This window comes from Solanum verrucosum, unplaced genomic scaffold (genome assembly GCF_900185275.1).
Source record: "Solanum verrucosum unplaced genomic scaffold, falcon-dt-bn FXZP01000149.1, whole genome shotgun sequence".
Taxonomy (NCBI): domain Eukaryota; kingdom Viridiplantae; phylum Streptophyta; class Magnoliopsida; order Solanales; family Solanaceae; genus Solanum; species Solanum verrucosum.
This window is the reverse complement of record NW_026020295.1, coordinates 161,007-178,936: the sequence shown is the minus strand read 5'-3', so window position 1 is coordinate 178,936 and position 17,930 is coordinate 161,007. Positions and strand designations below refer to the sequence as shown.

The 17,930-nt window shown below is 33.0% G+C and overlaps 2 protein-coding genes across 2 annotated transcripts in view; one reads left to right on the top strand and one right to left on the bottom strand.

Annotated features, from left to right (window-relative positions):
* Positions 1-1,702: 1,702 nt before the first annotated feature.
* On the bottom strand, positions 1,703-4,557 carry LOC125834737 (tubulin alpha chain-like). Its single transcript, XM_049513886.1, has 4 exons — positions 4,323-4,557; positions 2,987-3,221; positions 2,537-2,907; positions 1,703-2,458 (listed from the first exon to the last, which is right to left on the bottom strand). The coding sequence occupies exons 1-4, from the start codon at positions 4,413-4,415 to the stop codon at positions 1,805-1,807; spliced, it is 1,353 nt and encodes a 450-aa protein (XP_049369843.1). The 5' UTR covers positions 4,416-4,557; the 3' UTR covers positions 1,703-1,804.
* A 6,253-nt stretch (positions 4,558-10,810) lies between these two features.
* LOC125834736 (ABC transporter C family member 2-like) overlaps positions 10,811-17,930 on the top strand; it is a 33,132-nt gene continuing 26,012 nt past the window's right edge. The window contains exons 1-5 of the mRNA XM_049513885.1: positions 10,811-11,021; positions 12,158-12,595; positions 13,396-13,574; positions 14,509-14,548; positions 16,287-16,443. Of these exons, the coding sequence (XP_049369842.1) occupies positions 12,263-12,595; positions 13,396-13,574; positions 14,509-14,548; positions 16,287-16,443 (709 nt within the window). The 5' untranslated portion in view covers positions 10,811-11,021; positions 12,158-12,262. The remainder of the gene's footprint in view (positions 11,022-12,157; positions 12,596-13,395; positions 13,575-14,508; positions 14,549-16,286; positions 16,444-17,930) is intronic.

Genomic DNA, 17,930 nt, shown 5'->3' with positions numbered 1-17,930 from the left:
ATAGTTATTAAACTTGAAATGACAGACTCTTATGATAGGGTATCTTGATTGTTTAGAGAAGCTCTTACTGATATGGTCTACAAAATAATCTCAAATAATTGGTACTCTATACTGACAAATGGCCAAAATTATCAAGGAGATTTATTGTCTCCTGCTCTATTTGTTCTTCCTGCAATTTTTTTTATCAAGAATGCTAACTGCACTACACTTATGTGACGTTCATAGAGTATGAGATGCCAAAATGGAGTCCATTATGTCAATCACTTAGCATAGTCCTTTATGTTGATGATACAATCGTTTTCACTTCTTCAGATGAACAGCCTATGAGGTTGGTAATTTATACTTTGGCAAGTTATGAAAAGGTTAGCGGACATAAAATTAATAATGGAAAGAGTGTAGTAGCCATGCGTCAACAAGTTACTCAGGACATCAATAATCTAGTTTACAATGCTACTCAGATACCTAGGAAAGAGTTCCTTCCATTCACTTATCTTGTATAAAATAAGATGATTAAATGTAGAGAGAAAATAGAACAAGAGATTTGGTGCAAAGTTCAACAAGGCAACTCTTACTTATCGTTGAATAACTGAACAGAATTGAGGGCCTAATACCACATTACTCCAGTAGACTTAATCTGTGGTCGAACTATCATACTGATCAAAGAAGCAGCAGAAGATGGACAGTGTAATGAAGAATTGCTAAGAAGAATCTTACCTGAAGAACTAGCAAGACACATATTGATAATGTTTTTTAAAAAAGAGGAGGAAAAACTTCAATTATGCTCCATATAAGTGGAACACTCTCTAAACAGTTACAAACAAGTTTGTAAAGGTGACTATCGTATAGCGGTATGAAAAGTTTGATGGCTCGAGGTGAACATAGATGGAGCTCCACGGAGGAATACTGAGATAAGTTGTTGGAGTTTTTGTGTGAGAGATGAAAAGGAAGATAAACTACAAGCACAAGCAAAAGCAATGAAGAATCCCCTAATCACCAACACACAAGCACAAACAATCAGTATACTGCAGACACTTGGATATATATATATGAAGAGGAAACAGATGGATAAAATCGTGACAGAAACAAATTTCCTAGTGCTAAAGAATATCATCCCTTGAAATACTATTAGCATGATGATGGAGAATCTTGGAGGGGAAAACAGTGACGGTAACTTATATTTACAGAGAAGGAGCCGATCATTTACTAATCTAGCCTTGCATATGAGAGATCTTGTGTTCAAAAACTTTTAAGAGATGGATAGCCAAAACAAAAGGATTGTGAACAATAACATGTTGGAAGAGCCATATCTGCGAATCAACGAAAAAGGATGAGAAAGAGAGACAGAATAGGAGATCCTCATATTCAAATTCTTCGGGAGGATTGTTTTAAAACTAACAGCTAGCTATTGGGTAATGCAAATACACATTACCTCAATCCCTCAATCACATCTATTGCTGCTGAGAAAGTATTTTCATGTCACTTAGGAGAACATCTTCAATAATAATTACTTAATTAGTTGTTCTACTGGCAATTGATTTTGTTGAACAACAATCAGTAGGATATGGAGTAAAGAAAGCACATAGATGTTGTGTGCTTATTAATGGAATAGCTAGGATTCTACAATTGTAAAGTACTTCAACGAAAAAATACCATGAAAAGTACTCGTCATATAAAGAAAAGTGCAGCATAACTAAGAGCATAGCACAAACAGAAATCAACCCACACAGAAAAGTTTTTACTAGTACAACATAAAGACACTGAAGAACATAAAAACAGACCGGCATTTTACAGCCTACATCATTGCTCAGTACTCCTCATCATCATCATCACCTACTCCATCAGCTTCAGCACCAACCTCCTCATAATCCTTCTCAAGGGCAGCAAGATCTTCACGTGCTTCACTGAATTCACCTTCCTCCATGCCCTCACCGACATACCAATGCACAAAAGCACGCTTGGCATACATCAGATCAAACTTGTGGTCAATGCGTGAGAAGACCTCAGCAACACTCGTTGAGTTGGAAATCATGCACACAGCCCTCTGCACCTTAGCAAGGTCACCACCAGGAACAACAGTTGGTGGCTGGTAGTTGATACCACACTTGAATCCTGTGGGGCACCAGTCAACAAATTGGATGGTGCGCTTAGTCTTGATGGTGGCCACAGCAGCATTAACATCCTTTGGCACCACATCACCACGGAACATGAGACAGCAAGCCATGTACTTGCCATGGCGAGGGTCACACTTAACCATCATAGAAGATGGCTCAAAGGCACTATTAGTGATTTCTGCAACTGAAAGCTGCTCATGGTATGCCTTCTCAGCAGAAATGACAGGGGCGTAGGAGGAAAGCATAAAATGGATCCTGGGATAGGGGACAAGATTGGTCTGGAACTCATTCACATCAACATTCAGAGCTCCATCAAACCTCAAAGAAGCTGTCAGAGAAGATATAACCTGCACAGGTTGCAAAACATTAGTACCAGCTAATTGTAGCTAATTGATTCCAAACACCAATATACAATTCTACATTACCTGTGAGATAAGGCGATTGAGGTTGGTGTAGGTAGGGCGCTCAATGTCCAATGAGCGCCTGCAAATGTCATAAATGGCTTCATTATCCAAAAGGATTGACACATCAGTGTGCTCAAGTAGAGAATGAGTTGACAGGACACTGTTGTAAGGCTCAACAACAGAAGTTGAGACCTGTGGTGAGGGATAAATTGTGAAACCAAGTTTGGATTTCTTTCCATAGTCAACTGATAGACGCTCCAGCAGAAGTGACCCAAGACCTGAACCGGTACCACCACCAACAGCATTAAAGACCAGGAACCCTTGAAGACCAGTACAGTTGTCTGCAAGCTTTCGGATGCGATCCAAGCAGAGATCAACTATCTCTTTCCCAACTACAAGGAGACACAAAGAAAACTATCAGCTTTTAAAACCAAATGATTTAAATAAGAGCTAGTGAGGAGGTTAGCTTACTGGTATAGTGGCCACGAGCAAAGTTGTTGGCTGCATCTTCTTTGCCACTTATGAGCTGTTCAGGGTGAAAGAGCTGACGGTAAGTTCCTGTCCTCACTTCATCAATGACAGTGGGCTCAAGATCTACAAAGACAGCTCTAGGCACATGCTTTCCAGCTCCAGTTTCACTGAAGAAGGTGTTGAATGCATCATCACCCCCTCCAACAGTTTTGTCACCTGGCATTTGGCCATCAGGCTTTGGAAACAGAAGAAAGGATATTAGCAATTCATAGTGAACAAGTTCCTCAAGATCTATAAGAAGGGAAGCAATTATGTATATTACAGAAGACAACAAACGAAGCTAGTTTCAAAGGACAACAAGTTGGACCAGTAAGTTCCAAGACAAAGCCATCAAAACATAGAAATATAACCAAGGAACGTCAATGGAGCATCATCATACATCAGCTCAAACATAAAAGAGACTCCAAATTAAATGTAATACAAATATACACCTAATTCAAAATTAATCATGTGCACAATACAAATATACACCTAATTCAAAATTAATCATGTGCACATACACAATCATACATCTACAGATTTAACCAAGGATATAATATACTTGACATCAGAACCAGATCAATCTAAAGTACGACACAGGCATATAAACTTTAATTTTGGTGGTTTTAACTGAATCTATACAATAACATATCTCCTTAGAGCATTCCATGGACATATAACCTAAACATCAACAAATCATTCAATCAGATATACCGAAATAGTTCCACATTTTGAATCACACTACAGATCTAACCACCGTATATTCCTTCAGATCTACTTTAAAAAATTTCACATCACATTTGAAATCAACCGGACAGTTATCAAACCTATATCTAAAATATTCTACCAGATCTACTGAAAACACCTACATCATCAGTCAAAAATTATTAACCAGATCTACAGCATTTTTACACATTTGTTGTCAATCGGGCAGTTATCAAATCTATATCTCAAACATCCTACCAGATCTACTAAAAACACCTACATTACCAGTCATAAATCATCAACCAGATCAGTAGCATTTTTTCACATTTGATATCAATCGGACAGTTATCAAACCTACATCTAAAACATTCTACCAGATATACTGAAAAAAAATCACATTATAGTAATATATCAATCAGATCTATTGTAATAAAACTCAAATCTTCATTCAATCTAAACATGCATAACCTATAAACAAACTAATCAACCAGATCCGGAAAAATACTTCACATTTCCAACAATATACGAAGCAAAACACACAGATCAAACACAGAAAATGCGATTAAAATTCAAAAAAATATAAAAATTATACCTGAATGCCGTGCTCGAGGCAGTAAAGTTCCCAGCAAGCATTTCCGACCTGAATACCGGCCTGACCAATGTGGATTGAAATGCACTCTCTCATTTTCGGTACAGAAATGAAAAAATCGAAACCCAAAAATTCAAATGAAGGAGAAGAAGAGAAGGACGGCGTTTATCAAGACGCCGTTTCTAAAAACAAAAAAGGAGAATTGAGAGTTTCGAAATTTCGAATTGTGAGATTGTGATGTACTGAAGAGCTTCTTTTTTATAGGAAAAAAGGGGAAATGGATATCGGGTTAATTAATCCGGGTCATTAACTATGGTTAATATTATCTCCGAAAATTTCGAGTTTAATATTAACCGTGGGTTAAGTTAGGTGGTGTAGCCCGCGCTGTTTTTGAATTATTTTGAATTAAAGTTTCTCCTTCATTAGAATTGTGGAGTAATACACTTTTCACGGAAGAAATGTAATTACATAATTAATTACTATTATTTGATTGGTGGAAGTTATCGAAATTATTTTATTTATTTTCTACGTTTAATTTGTATACTTCTTCGTTGTTACTCTATTTACTTTGCGTATTTGATTTTTGATATGTTTAAGTCAATGAATGTAACACTGCACGCTGACTTAGCATAGAAGTAGTGACCCACAAAAGGGGATCCATATTGTGTAGGTTGGGGTGCATGTGTACATGTTAACTTCGGGAAAAAATTATGTCTATTTTGAAAAATGGCAGAAATTGATTTCAATTAAAGCCTTATTTCACTGTTTTTATTTTTAGTTTTGAATTTAAAGGGCTTATTTATAGCATCAAAATTGCAAGATATATAGCAAAGGAGTCTACCTTGGCCATTGAGCTATCATACTCAATTGATTAAAAAAAGTGACAACCTACATATTAGCTTAAAGGCATGAACTGATATTACAACAAAGTAAAGTTCAAGTATTAACTTAGAGTACTTCATATTTGATCTACATATTTGTGTTTAATATTTTTAGTATTGTTCAAATCATTAATGATCAATCGAATATTACATTATCCATTAATTGTTATTGAAAGTTTCACTAACACTTAAATTATAATAATATTGATGCATCTGAAGTTTTTAAATTCTGAGTTCGCCTCTGAACTGATGTCCACTCAACGTACATGTAAACTCCACGTGTATATATATCATGTATTCAATATGGACAAACTCAATGTGTATATTAATAAAAGTTGGTAAATCGTCAACTTATTAGTGTCTTTTCTTGTGTTTTACTCTTTTTTAAGGATGAATTAATAGTTTAACTAACTTATTTTGGTGGATTTCATCTACAGGAGCATGAGAAGAAATTGATGAGAGTTTGTGTCGACTTTAATAAACGAGGGTTGTCGTAGAGTGGTAAGTATTCGTTCATCCTTAATCATATGTCTTAGGTTCGAATATCCATGGATACAGAGTCATCTTTGTTAGGAGGCGCATTACCCCCAATGTGAGACTTTTCAGTACGAATTCAAATTTAGTTGGACTTCAATATGAGTATTGGACACTAGATAGAAAAAAAAACGGACTTATTTTCCAATAGAAATATTTAAATATTTAAATGAAAATTATTTTTCTTCGTACCAAACACATATCTACTCCAGCCTCCCATAGGAAAGGTTAGCCATAGTTGACAGTGTATAGAGTTTGTTGCGAAGAAAAAAAAATTGTGTAAGATCCTTGCTGTAGAGTCCAAAGGGGGTGTAAAAAATTCCAGTCTGGTTAATTATAAAATTTTACAATTTGATTAATAAAAACAAAGAAAAATTATGTTGGAGACAGAATATAAGCGTTAATATTTAAGAAAAATAAATACACTTAATGATTTTCTTCGATCAATCTCTATTGACAAATACTCAATTTTCTTTTGAAAATATTCCACTTCCTCATTGTTTGTTATTCCACATTCCATGTTAATTAAATTACATTTATAGTATCATATATCACTATTTAACATAGAGTTAAAATCTTCCATAATTATTCATGACATATTGGTTCTCACACTTGTATTTTTCAAGTAGTTCCATAGTTCCCTTCTTTTTTTTTATTATTGAATTTGGAAAGCAACTTGTGGAGATATAACAATTATCACCAAATATGGACCCCATGACAGCCATATCCTACCATTATTTTGAAATTCCATATGTTGGGATCAAAATAATCAGGGCCAAGCGAAAGTTAATAATTGTAAATGTTATTGATGATAAATTAGACGAAAAAATATATATTAAAAGTACAATACATTGATATGATTTGATCAATTAACCTGCATATGAAAAAAATTATATTAAAAAAAACATAAAATTACTAAGAGAAAATCTCCCCCCCTTCCCAACAAGACTATTTAATTACTATATCATGGTGTTGTTGTGTTATTGTGAAAATAACTGGTCTTTAATTTATAAAAATCCAAATTTCTTTAAAAAAATGTTAACCAAAAAGGGAAGAGATTTTTTTCAATGATGAAACATTTTCCACAGAGAAAAGCTTATTGAACTAAAATATAATTATTAATATAAAATTTCAATAGTGTAGAAAAGACCTACTTCTCTTCTCCTCATTTTTTTTTCCAGAGTCGCGACTCTTCTTTGCTCTTTCTTTTCTTCTTGTTTTTTCTTTCTTTTTTTCCTTCTATTTCTGTTTTCATTCTTTTACTTTTTTCTTATAAGATAATTTTGGTAAAAAAAATATATATAGTCATTATTATTATTTATAAATACAATTGAGAAAGCATTTCAATTTTTTCATGTATTTTATCAAAATTATATATTTTAAAAATTAAAAATATATTTATAATGTCAACGACTTTAAGAATATTTCTAATATTTTGACAAAAAAAAAGGTTGCTTAACGGCTCTTATATACCAAAATACATCAACAATTTCTTCTTTTTTCAGCTTAAGCACTTTTAAAAAAACAATTTCAAAAGCACTATTTTAAAGACCATCTCTTTAGAAAATTACACAAGGTGTCTTAGCTGTAGTCTTGATTTTTTGTATCCTATAAGAAAAATCTCCAAAAAATAGTCTTCTTCCACTTTAAGTAGAGCATAATTTATTTTTCATTCCCCTCTTTCTTTATTTTCTTTCATTTATTATTTTTTTCTTGAAAAATAATTCTTTTTTTCTTCTTCTTAATTTTCATTATGTTTTGCTAATGAATCGAAAAATAAGTAATCCGTAACGAGATTTTTTTTTTTGACATGTAAGTGAACTTCAGAGTTTTATTTTTAAGTCAGTTAACACTATCTGTAATAGAATCAACCACATATCTAATGTAGGAAAAATGATGTTAATATGTAATTGATAAAATAGTTTATGGAGAAGAATATCATTTGGAAATAGTTTTGCTCATGACTCATGAGACATAAGTTATTTTTTAAGCCATGAATTATGTATTGCCTCTAAGGCAAAAGTTATAAAGTATCTCATAAGTTACGCATAGTGAAATAGTGTAAATTGTTATCCATAGACACATGTTATTTTTTAAATAACTTTTGAGCTACGTTTTGCCTCTAAGACAATTTTTTGTGTTTCCCATAAGTTAAACCTATTAAAAATGGTGTAAGCACCTATGAGGTGGAACTTATTCATTAAAAGTCCTTGGGTTAAGTACTCTTGCCTCTAAGACGAGTTATGAAGCATCTAATAAATCAATATGCAGTGTCGAGTCTTGCCCATATAGCTTAACTTGTTTGAAAGCCACTTGACTAATTAATCTTAATACTAATACAATAGTTATAAAGTACCATCTCATAAATCTAGATCTCTTGCCTATGGGGCGTAACTTAATATTCGGAAGTTCTTGAGCTAAGTCTTGCCTCTCAGGCAAGAGTAAGAGAGCATCTCAAAAATCAAGACACAATGTGATAGTTGTGTCAAGTCTTACCCATGAGGTGTAACTTGTTGAAGTTATGGGTCTAAGTTTTACCTCTAAGACAATAGTGATGAGTATCTCAAAAATCATAATCTCTTGCCAATGTGACTTATCTTATTCTTTGAAAGTCGTTGGACTAAATTTTGCCTCTAAGACAAGAGTTATATAAAATCTATCAAATCAAGACACCATGTGGTAGTGTCAAGTCTTGCCCACAATGCATATCTTATTGATTTGAAGTTTTCGATCTTTATGAAGCATCTCATAAAGATATAATAAGATAGTGTCAACTCTTGCCCATGAGACGTAACTTTTTCTTCGAAAGTTCTTGGGCTAAGTATTGCCATTAAGGCAGGAGTTATAGGGCATTTGATAAATCAAGACACAATGTAGCAATGTCAAGTCTTTCCCATGAGACATTACTTGTTGTTTTAAAGTTCCTGCCTCTAAGACAAAAGTACTAAAATAGAAGCATCTCATAAATCAAGACACACTAAGAATAGTATCAACTCTTTCTTATGAGACGTAACTTGTTCTTAAAAGTTTTTGGGTTAAATATTATCTCTAAGACAAGAATTATAAAAGTACCTCATAAAATTTTAAACCAAACAAAATATATATATAAATATATAGAATTTTTTTAAAAATAGTAAGTTTTTTTTTTGTCTTGAACATTGGATATTTTTTTAAAAAAAGAAGTACAAAATGTTTTAAAACAGGTAGTCTTTAAACTCGACAAGTGAAAAATTCATAAAGAAAATTGAAAAACAGAAAAGAAAAAAAGGAAAAGATTTTTTTTTAAAAAAGAAAGAAAGAAAAAAAAAGAAAAAAGAAAAAAGAAAAAAGAAAAGAAGGCAAAGACAAAAAAAAAAATAATAGAAAAAGAGGGAATAAATGACAAAATGACCCAAAAAAAAGAAGAAAGAAAAGAGAAAAAGATAAAAAGAATAAAAGATCAGCGATAAAAAAGAAAATTTCTTTTAGTTCCATTTATTTATCAAGACATAAATCAATATCTATAGATTATATATAACATAAAACTAGATAAAAGAAAATGATGTGGCACCTCTTTGATCAAAGATTCTATTTATCTTTTTTTTCCTCATTTTTTCGATAATCTTTCCTATTTTCTTTTTTATTATTATTGTTCAAAAATGAATGTATCAATTACTACTCCATTTATTCATAACTTTAATATAAAAACTTAATTACCTTATTTCCATTACTCCCATAGCCTTTGATAATCATAACTTCTAATTCATATTAATAGTCATTTTCATAATATCTTTTGGTATTTCATATTATGTCCTATAAATAGAGGCATTAGAAAATTTTATTACAAAAAAATGATCAAATTTATATGTATAGTAGAGTTAAGATTAATTAGGTCAAGTCAACTCCTCTTTTTGGTCTAGAATCTCAATATTTTTTTACAACTTTATAAAATAAGTAGTATTTTTTTATATCTTATATGTTGCTTTCAGTTTTTTATTTATTTATATGAGATTTGATTATTTTATTGCATGTGTTTTTTTATTGAATGGAAAAAGTTCATTTTTTTCATGACATTTGATGAACGGTTCGAATTTTATTTACACGTAAGTCGTACTTTTTATTACTTGAATTTTATTGTAAAAACTTGACAAGAATTCAAGTAATGCAAATTTTAAATCAAAAGCTTAGTGTGAAATTGCTAAAAAGTCATTGTTTAATTTTCTTTAATGTAAAATATAATTATTTTCATTTTCATTACTCTCGTGACTTTTATTATTATAATCTCTAAAATAATTAATAATCATATTCATGATATTATATTGTAGTCCTATAAATAAAAGTATTGTAAAACTTTGTTGAAATGCGCACATTAACATTTTAAGTTTTCATGTTTTCTGTGCTTATTGTGTTGGTGCTTTGTTTTGGCTTGAAAGAATAAGATGAAAACTATTGAATGGTGATTGTGGCTTGTGGAAGTGGATATCAACAAGAGCTCGAAAGATTGTATATTGATTTCATTTTTTAAAAATGTTTTAATGATTAAATTGTAAGAATGATAATGTATTATTGATTTATTTATTAGTTCTCTCATCTCTTTATTTTGTATTTTATATAAAGTTTTAATTATTAATTTATTATTATTTTTGGTTCAAAATAGTAACTTATGACTTTGTTGGACATAATTATCTTTTTTTTTTGCCTTTTAGTTCCTCATGAAATATCTCAATCATGAAATCTCCAAGCTTATCTCATCTCGCATAAATACAACACTTGAATATATTATATCGCCTTTCAGTATTAACAATATCACACAATGTTAATTTAAAGAAAAAAATTATGAAAAAAATAAAACTACTAAATAAATAAATAACGATACAATCACACCATATCAATCATTACCAGAAACAAGACTTTTTGAATATAAAACCTCCCATGTAAAGGGAATTGGACTTCTCCCCTTCCAATTTTCCAGAAAAAATTATGTCATTGCTGACGAAGTTGTAAAATTATGACTTTTTCCCTTTTTAGCTTTCAAAATTCATTTAATTAGTTTCTTTCTTTGTTCTTTTTTTTCCCAAAAATGTTTATTTGGATCCACAAAATCATTATTCTATTATCACTTCATTGAATAACTTTCTTACAAGAAGAATCTTTCACTACCCTTTCGTCCTCTCCCCAAATAGCGTCCACCCCACTGAAAAAGACAGCTTTTTTACCAATAAAAATGGTTGCTTTGTTGTATTTCTTTTTGTTTGTGTAAATCTTTACTGGTTCAGAAAGTGTACTTTTGTTTGATTCATATTTTGAGGTAAGAAATACCAGTATTAGTGTAATATTTGAATCTATTGCTTAGTTTCTGCTTCTGGGTTGATGTTGTTTTTTTGGCAATTAAGGATCTTTTTTGGACTTGGATACATATTTTGAAGCGGTTGACTTTTGTAAATCCAAGACTTTAAATCTAGCTTAAATTTTTCATTTTTTTGTTGTTTAGGTTATGTTTAATGGTGAAGATAAATGCTAGATGATAAGTATTTATGAAGTTCATGTTTTGAAAAAAGTGAACTTTTGTTTGATTTGATTCATCTTTTAAGGTAATTTGTAGTTTGAGTGATTTATATTAATTAATTGTAGTATAAGCTGTTTTCTGGTATTGCTTTTGGTACCTGCATTGGAGCTTGAATTGGGCCCATTTTTCCATATCCAGGCTTGAAAATGAGACTTCTATTAAGGAGGAGCAACCTCATTCGCTGTACTTCCTTTTTTTTTTTTGGTGGTGTATTGCTTAGTAGCTGGAATTACACTACTAGAAGGATTTGGGTTTTCACATAAAGGAATTTTGATTGTTTTTTGGGGTTATATATTCAGAAGTTTGTGTTGGGTTGAGATTACAATTATGAAGTGGTTGTATTCTACAATTTTTTTTTTCCAGACTTTGTTAGCTTATTTATTTCCTTATCCTTTTCAAGCAATGTTAAATGCTGAAAATAAATTGATGTCATGAAGTTCCCATTTCCGTGGAAAACAAAAAGATATGGATAATGATGATTTATGAATTGACTTCTCAAGATAGGGTTTGGATTGGGTAGTATTGATGTTCGTTGAAAGTATAATTCATGGAGCAAATAATTAATGAGTCATGGTGTATGTAAGATTTTGACTAGTTGAGTGCGGAGTATTCTATACCCATTACAAGTCTCTAGCAAAGTGTACAAGTTTAGTTTAAGTATTTTTTTTTTTTTGAATTTTCAACTGCTTATTTGGTGTTATAGACGAATGCAATAGGTGTGAGAGTACCCGCTGCCTAAACTCTACAAAATCCCTCTCTTATATCTTGCAAATAAAACTGATAATTTTATACTGCAGTTGTCATAGTCAAATCTTTTCACAACTCTGAAAAGGGTGAAATGTGCATAATACACTGAGCAATGAGCTTATTTCTTGCAGGCTAATTACAGAGGTGATGCAGGGGCACAGTATTTTCATTTGAAGGAGAGGCAGGGTACGAGAAAGTATTGAGCTTGTAGAGGGTTACACGGGATATTGCTTATAATGGCTTTCAAGCCATTGGATTGGTATTGCCAGCCAGTGGCAAATGGTGTGTGGTCAAAGGCCGTGGAAAATGCCTTTGGAGCTTATACCCCATGTGGAACAAACACTCTGGTTATATCTGTTTCTTATCTAGTCCTTTTGGCCTTGTGCTTAAACAGAGTATGGAAAATGATGAAAGATCTTTCAGTCCAAAGGTTTCGCTTGAGGTCAAATTACTATAACTACTTTCTGGGTCTTTTAGCTGCTTATTGCACTGCTGAGCCCTTGTTTAGATTGGTCATGCAAATATCAGCCTTGAACATAGATGGCCAGCCTGGTATTGCCCCATATGAGGTAGGTTTCTTTCAATGATATAGTGTGTTAGTGTTATTTGTCTCTTTATGTAGTTTTGGGCAATCCTCACCTCATGATATAGTTTTTGAATTGAGTTAAGACTTAAAGGTCTGTTTTCTTATCATGATATTAGAGGCAAACCCATCTATGTCATTATGTGTCCCAGTATTGGGGTTATGTTGTCCATTCTCTAGTAGGCGTGCTGGGGTGGTAAGTGTGCCACATTGGTGGAGGGATGAGGTATATGCCTTATATGGTGTTGGGCAATCCTCACCTCCTGTGTTAGCTTTACCTCATGTGGTAACTTATGGGGTTGAGTTAGGCCCAAGGTCTACTTTGTTAACACTTAGCTTAAATATGCAACTTGTAAAGCTGATAACTTGGAATTGCATGGGTTTACCATATAAATAAAGAATAAAAGTGTGAATAAAAAAGAATGATACATCTAACTTATCCAATCTTTCTGTATCAATTCGAGGTATCTGATGTAGTAGCTGCTACTTGCTGAGATTTCTGGATGATATTTTGATCTTTCTTGCATAAGTTTCTTTTCCTTCTTTTATGAGCTGTAATTTAGGTAACTTGGTCTGCAGTTACCCTTAAACTAATGGTGCTGGTATGTTTGATATTATGCTCTCTGGTTGTTCTTCTGTTCCATTTAATGGTGACAAATGATGATGTAAGATATACTGAAAGTTGTTTCTTGGAGAACGAGTTGAGACCACAATTTTTTTCAATTCTAACAGAAAAAAATTAATCTTATGCCACTTCTAATTTTTCGTCATCTTATCATTCTTTAGATAATTTCCTTGACAATCGAGGTTCTTGCTTGGTTCTCTATACTGGTGATGACTGTTGTCGAGACAAAGGTGTATATCCGTGAGGCCAGGTGGTCTGTTCGGTTTGCAGTAATATACTGTTTGGTTGGGGACGTGGTGATGCTTAATCTTATCCTGACTGTGAGAGAGTACTATAATGAGTAAGTTGTTCCTCCCCTTAGATAGTTCTCGAACTGATACAACAAATGAAGGTTTCGCGTGCATTTGGTTTGTTATTCTCATATTTGATGTTGTTGTCTTGCTACCAGTATATAATGGGTGTTATTGTCAGTAAGCACTTGAGTAGTTTTACGCAATATGCTTGAAATTGCCAAATGCTACTGTAATTATTCCACTTCTCTGTACCCCCCTCCCCCTTAGGTTTCTTAGTGAGCTTGCATTTTTTTTCAGAGTTATAACTGCATCCTAAGCAAAATCTTGTGAATTCCCCCATGAGTATATTTTCTCAGTTAAGGTTATGATTTTATCCCCAAGTCCCCCCCACCCCCAGAAAACCCTGGCATCAAAAGAAAAAACCTGTTGCTCTTTTTTTCTACTTCAAGAACTCCATGTTACCATCTCAAAAAAAAAGTTAGTCTAAAACCTCATTCAGAGTGAAGGATGATTTCCCTGCTTGTCAACAATAGTTCTTTTCTGGAAAAGCAAAGTAAAAAAAAAGGAAGGTCCTCAAAGTAAGCTGCTGCTGTACTTCTGATGAAGATCTTTATTGAGAGTTAAAAACCTCATTTAAAGTTAAGGATGATTCCCCTGCTTGTCAACAGTAATTCTGTTTTGGTAAAGCAAAGTAAAAAAAAATGAAGGTCCTCAAAGTAAGCTGCTGCTGTACTTCTGATGAAGATATTTATGGAAACAAGCTAAAACAATAGTAGCAGACCGAGCATTGTCACTGTTTAATGCCTGCCTTTTCTGGTTGATGTTTAGGTGGCATATCAGGGTTCAATATTTTCTTTGTAGGTTTTAGTTCCAAAGCTCATAAGTTCTGAATATCTGATATGAACAGATATGCACATTAGGTTGGCTCATTCACATCTTCCTTTTTCCTTGCTAATTGAAGTTGTCTATCTTTATGTGCAGATCAGTACTGTATTTGTACATCGGTGAGGTTACTGTCCAGGTTTGTTGCTTTAAAATCTTTCATGTGCTCTAGAGTTATGTGATTATCAAGAGATGTTACTTGAAAATCTTTGCTTGGTGGTGTAAAATCATGTAAATGCGCTGTCTTGGCCTTGGAAGCACACCCAAAATCGAGAGGACGTAGGCATTAGAATAAAACAAGGGAAAGTAAGCTTAATGATTAAAATGACAATTGGAACCCACTGCAGGTTACCTGTGAAGAAAAAGTTGCTTTACCTTATTGGAGTCTTAATCTAATTTATATTTATCTCTATTTCACTGTTTTCTTTCGTATTTCATGTTTCTGGAATTTTCTAGAACAGAGAAACTTTAATAACTCCCAGAGTTTATAGTTCAAATACTTCTGAATTCTTAAAGATGGCAGTGGTTAGTCCTTTCTTGCTTTTCTTGTAGTTAAAGTAACTAGTAGCAGCATAGTGAAGAAGCTTTATTTTTTGTAAAATGGTTTTGGTATGATTGCTGAAATAGGAAAATTTGGAATCTGTGTGAGTACATTAGCAGTTACAGATTCCACTCAGAATTAAAACTTTTAATTTGCTTTAACTAAAGGGAAATACAACACAAGTTCATCAAATAGGACCAAGATCATGAGGTAATTAAAATATGTGACTGGCAATAAAACTCCTTTATGGTGTCATCATAAGGTCCCATACTATTAAAAGGAAAGTTTTTAGTTTCACAAAGTCGGCTATAAGCAATGAGTTACAGACATTCTACTTATGCTATAGTTGTGTGTAGTTCCACAAACTATACATCTTTTTAAGTCCACTGCCAAATTTAAAATTGTTATTGCAACTGCTCCCCCTTTTCAATTTATGTGTCTTTTCTTGTTAGTCTTGTTTCAAAAATAAAAATGCCACGGTTCTATATTTGCAGAGTTCTAATTCCTACATTGTCAGTTTACCCTTAATGACACTCCCTTATAAGATTGACATGATATGTTTAGGACTTCAAGATTCAAATTTCAAAGGGAATATTTGGGATGTTATACACACCTTTCGCTTAAGATCATAAGATTCAAAAGTTTTCTTTAGTCTTAAACTTCCTGCCTAGTTGAACTAAGATGCAAAATGAAACAGAGGGAATATCAAATGGGGTGGGGGTAGATGTTCACTAATCAGCCTTCCTTGTTATTCCTTATTAGTATTGCCAACAATTTTGCAGAAACCATGCAGTAATTGCTTAGTTACCAATTCTAATGAGAATGTTTTAAAAGGATGAACATTCCACTACTTTTGACATAAATTGACACTTGTTGTCATTCTAAACCATAAACTGTGAAAAGTTGTTCTCAATCAATTTGAATGGTATGTTTGGAACAACCAAGACTCCACAGAACGATGCCCACTCAATTGAGGCCCAGAATATGAGTGCTCTTTACACAATCCTGGGTCAAAATATGTTGGAAGGATGAACCAAATGAAGCTTGCAAACTAGAGGAGACAAATCCATCATTCCATGTAGGCACTCTATGTTTGGAGTGCGCTGTGTCTATCCCTGGGCTAAATAAATAATTGAATAATTCAACCTTTCATTAGTAAGATAGCTTGTATTTTTTAAGCATGGGATTGATGCAATATTTGATTTCCAATTTGCACTCTTGAAGTTAAGTATCTATTCTTATGAGGGAATCAATTTACTTATTATGTTATTGGATCTCATGGTTTTAACTTTTAAATAATTAAACCGAGTCCAATCTCATTGATTCTACTGTGTAGGTATTGTTTGGATTGCTCCTGCTGTTTTATGTTCCTGATGTGGATCCTTATCCCGGGTACTCTCCACTTCGAAGTGAATCTTTCGACAACACTGCATATGAAGAACTTCCTGAAGGCGAGCAGATTTGTCCCGAGAGGCACGCCAACATACTTTCTCGTATGTGACTATAAATTTCTCAAGCACTTGATTATTTAGGTTTCACGTCCTTCATAAGTTTGATTATGACATGAACACATATTAAGGCTGTTTAGGAATTCAGGTACTTCCCAATTGGGGGCTAGATCCTGGGAACTTGAGTACTTGACCAGATTATTGGTGCATCATCATTTGAGAAAAATAACAATTGTCTAGTGATGTGATATCTGTCTATGGATGTATATGTCCACTTATGAACTTCATCACACTTGTATCTCATTGGTGTACTCTACTTTGACCTCTTTATTTCTTGTTCCCTGGGAACTTGAGTACTTGACCATATTATTGGTGCGTCATCATTTGGGAAAAATAACATTAGTCTAGTGATGTGATAACTGTCTATGGATGTATATGTCCACCTATGAACTTCATCTCACTTGCATCTTTTTGGTGTACTCTACTTTGACCTCTTTAGTTCTTGTTTCTTGGGAGAGAGGGAGGTTTGATGAGTTCCGTACTAGTGAAAGTATGATGGTATGAGGACTACAAATATCTTATTAGTTCCAAATTCGCAGTCTCATTGTACAAAAATGTGAAATTTTCATATTATGGATGAGGTCACAATTCATATTTGACATAATATTAGCTTCTATGTGTAGAAAGACTTGGATGTAAGATTGACATAGATGAAGAAAACTTGGGGAGGAAGGAGACACTTAAAAGGATAAGCAAATTAAATTGGGAGAATTCTAGCACTTCTAGAATCCTAGATTGGTTGAGGAGAGAACTTTTCATAACCGTGCTTGCATATGAGAAAATTGATTTTCAAATCCATGCCTATGGTGCCAACAAGCTGTGTTCATCAAAGTTAAAGTATTACTTTTGTCCACAGTTGGTTCATAGGGCATCAAAGTTCCACTTTTTAGAATAGGAATAGGTTTATACTATCCTATTTAGAATAGGAATAGGAATATAAATAGTAATAGAAATAGGAATAGTAAATAGTATTCTACGTAGTAAATGATTGTATTGTAGTGTCTATAAATAGCGTCTCTATGTAATAATGTAGCTACAACAATTCAAAAATATTTTTCTCCTATATTTTTCACATGGTATTAGAGCCTCTACGTTCTGGTAAACAATCAAAGAGCTTCCGCTGTCGGTAGACGACTATTGCCCATATATGCCACCCACATATGGCCAACAATTATGTTAGCAAAAGTTGGGTCACCGTGTATCTTTCCAGTGACTATTTTCTCATATTTGATTTGTGTAAGCACCGTGTAATCATTTTGGTTAGTACTTTCTTATATCTAATAATTGTAGCATGGTGTCCTCTTTCCGGTGACTACTTTTTCATATTTAATTTGTGTAGCACCGTGCCATCTTTTCCGTGACTACTTTTTCATAATTGATTTATGTAGCACCGTGTCATCATTTCGGTGACTACTTTCTCATATTTGATTTGTGTAGCACCGTGCCATTATTTCAGCGAGTACTTTCTCATA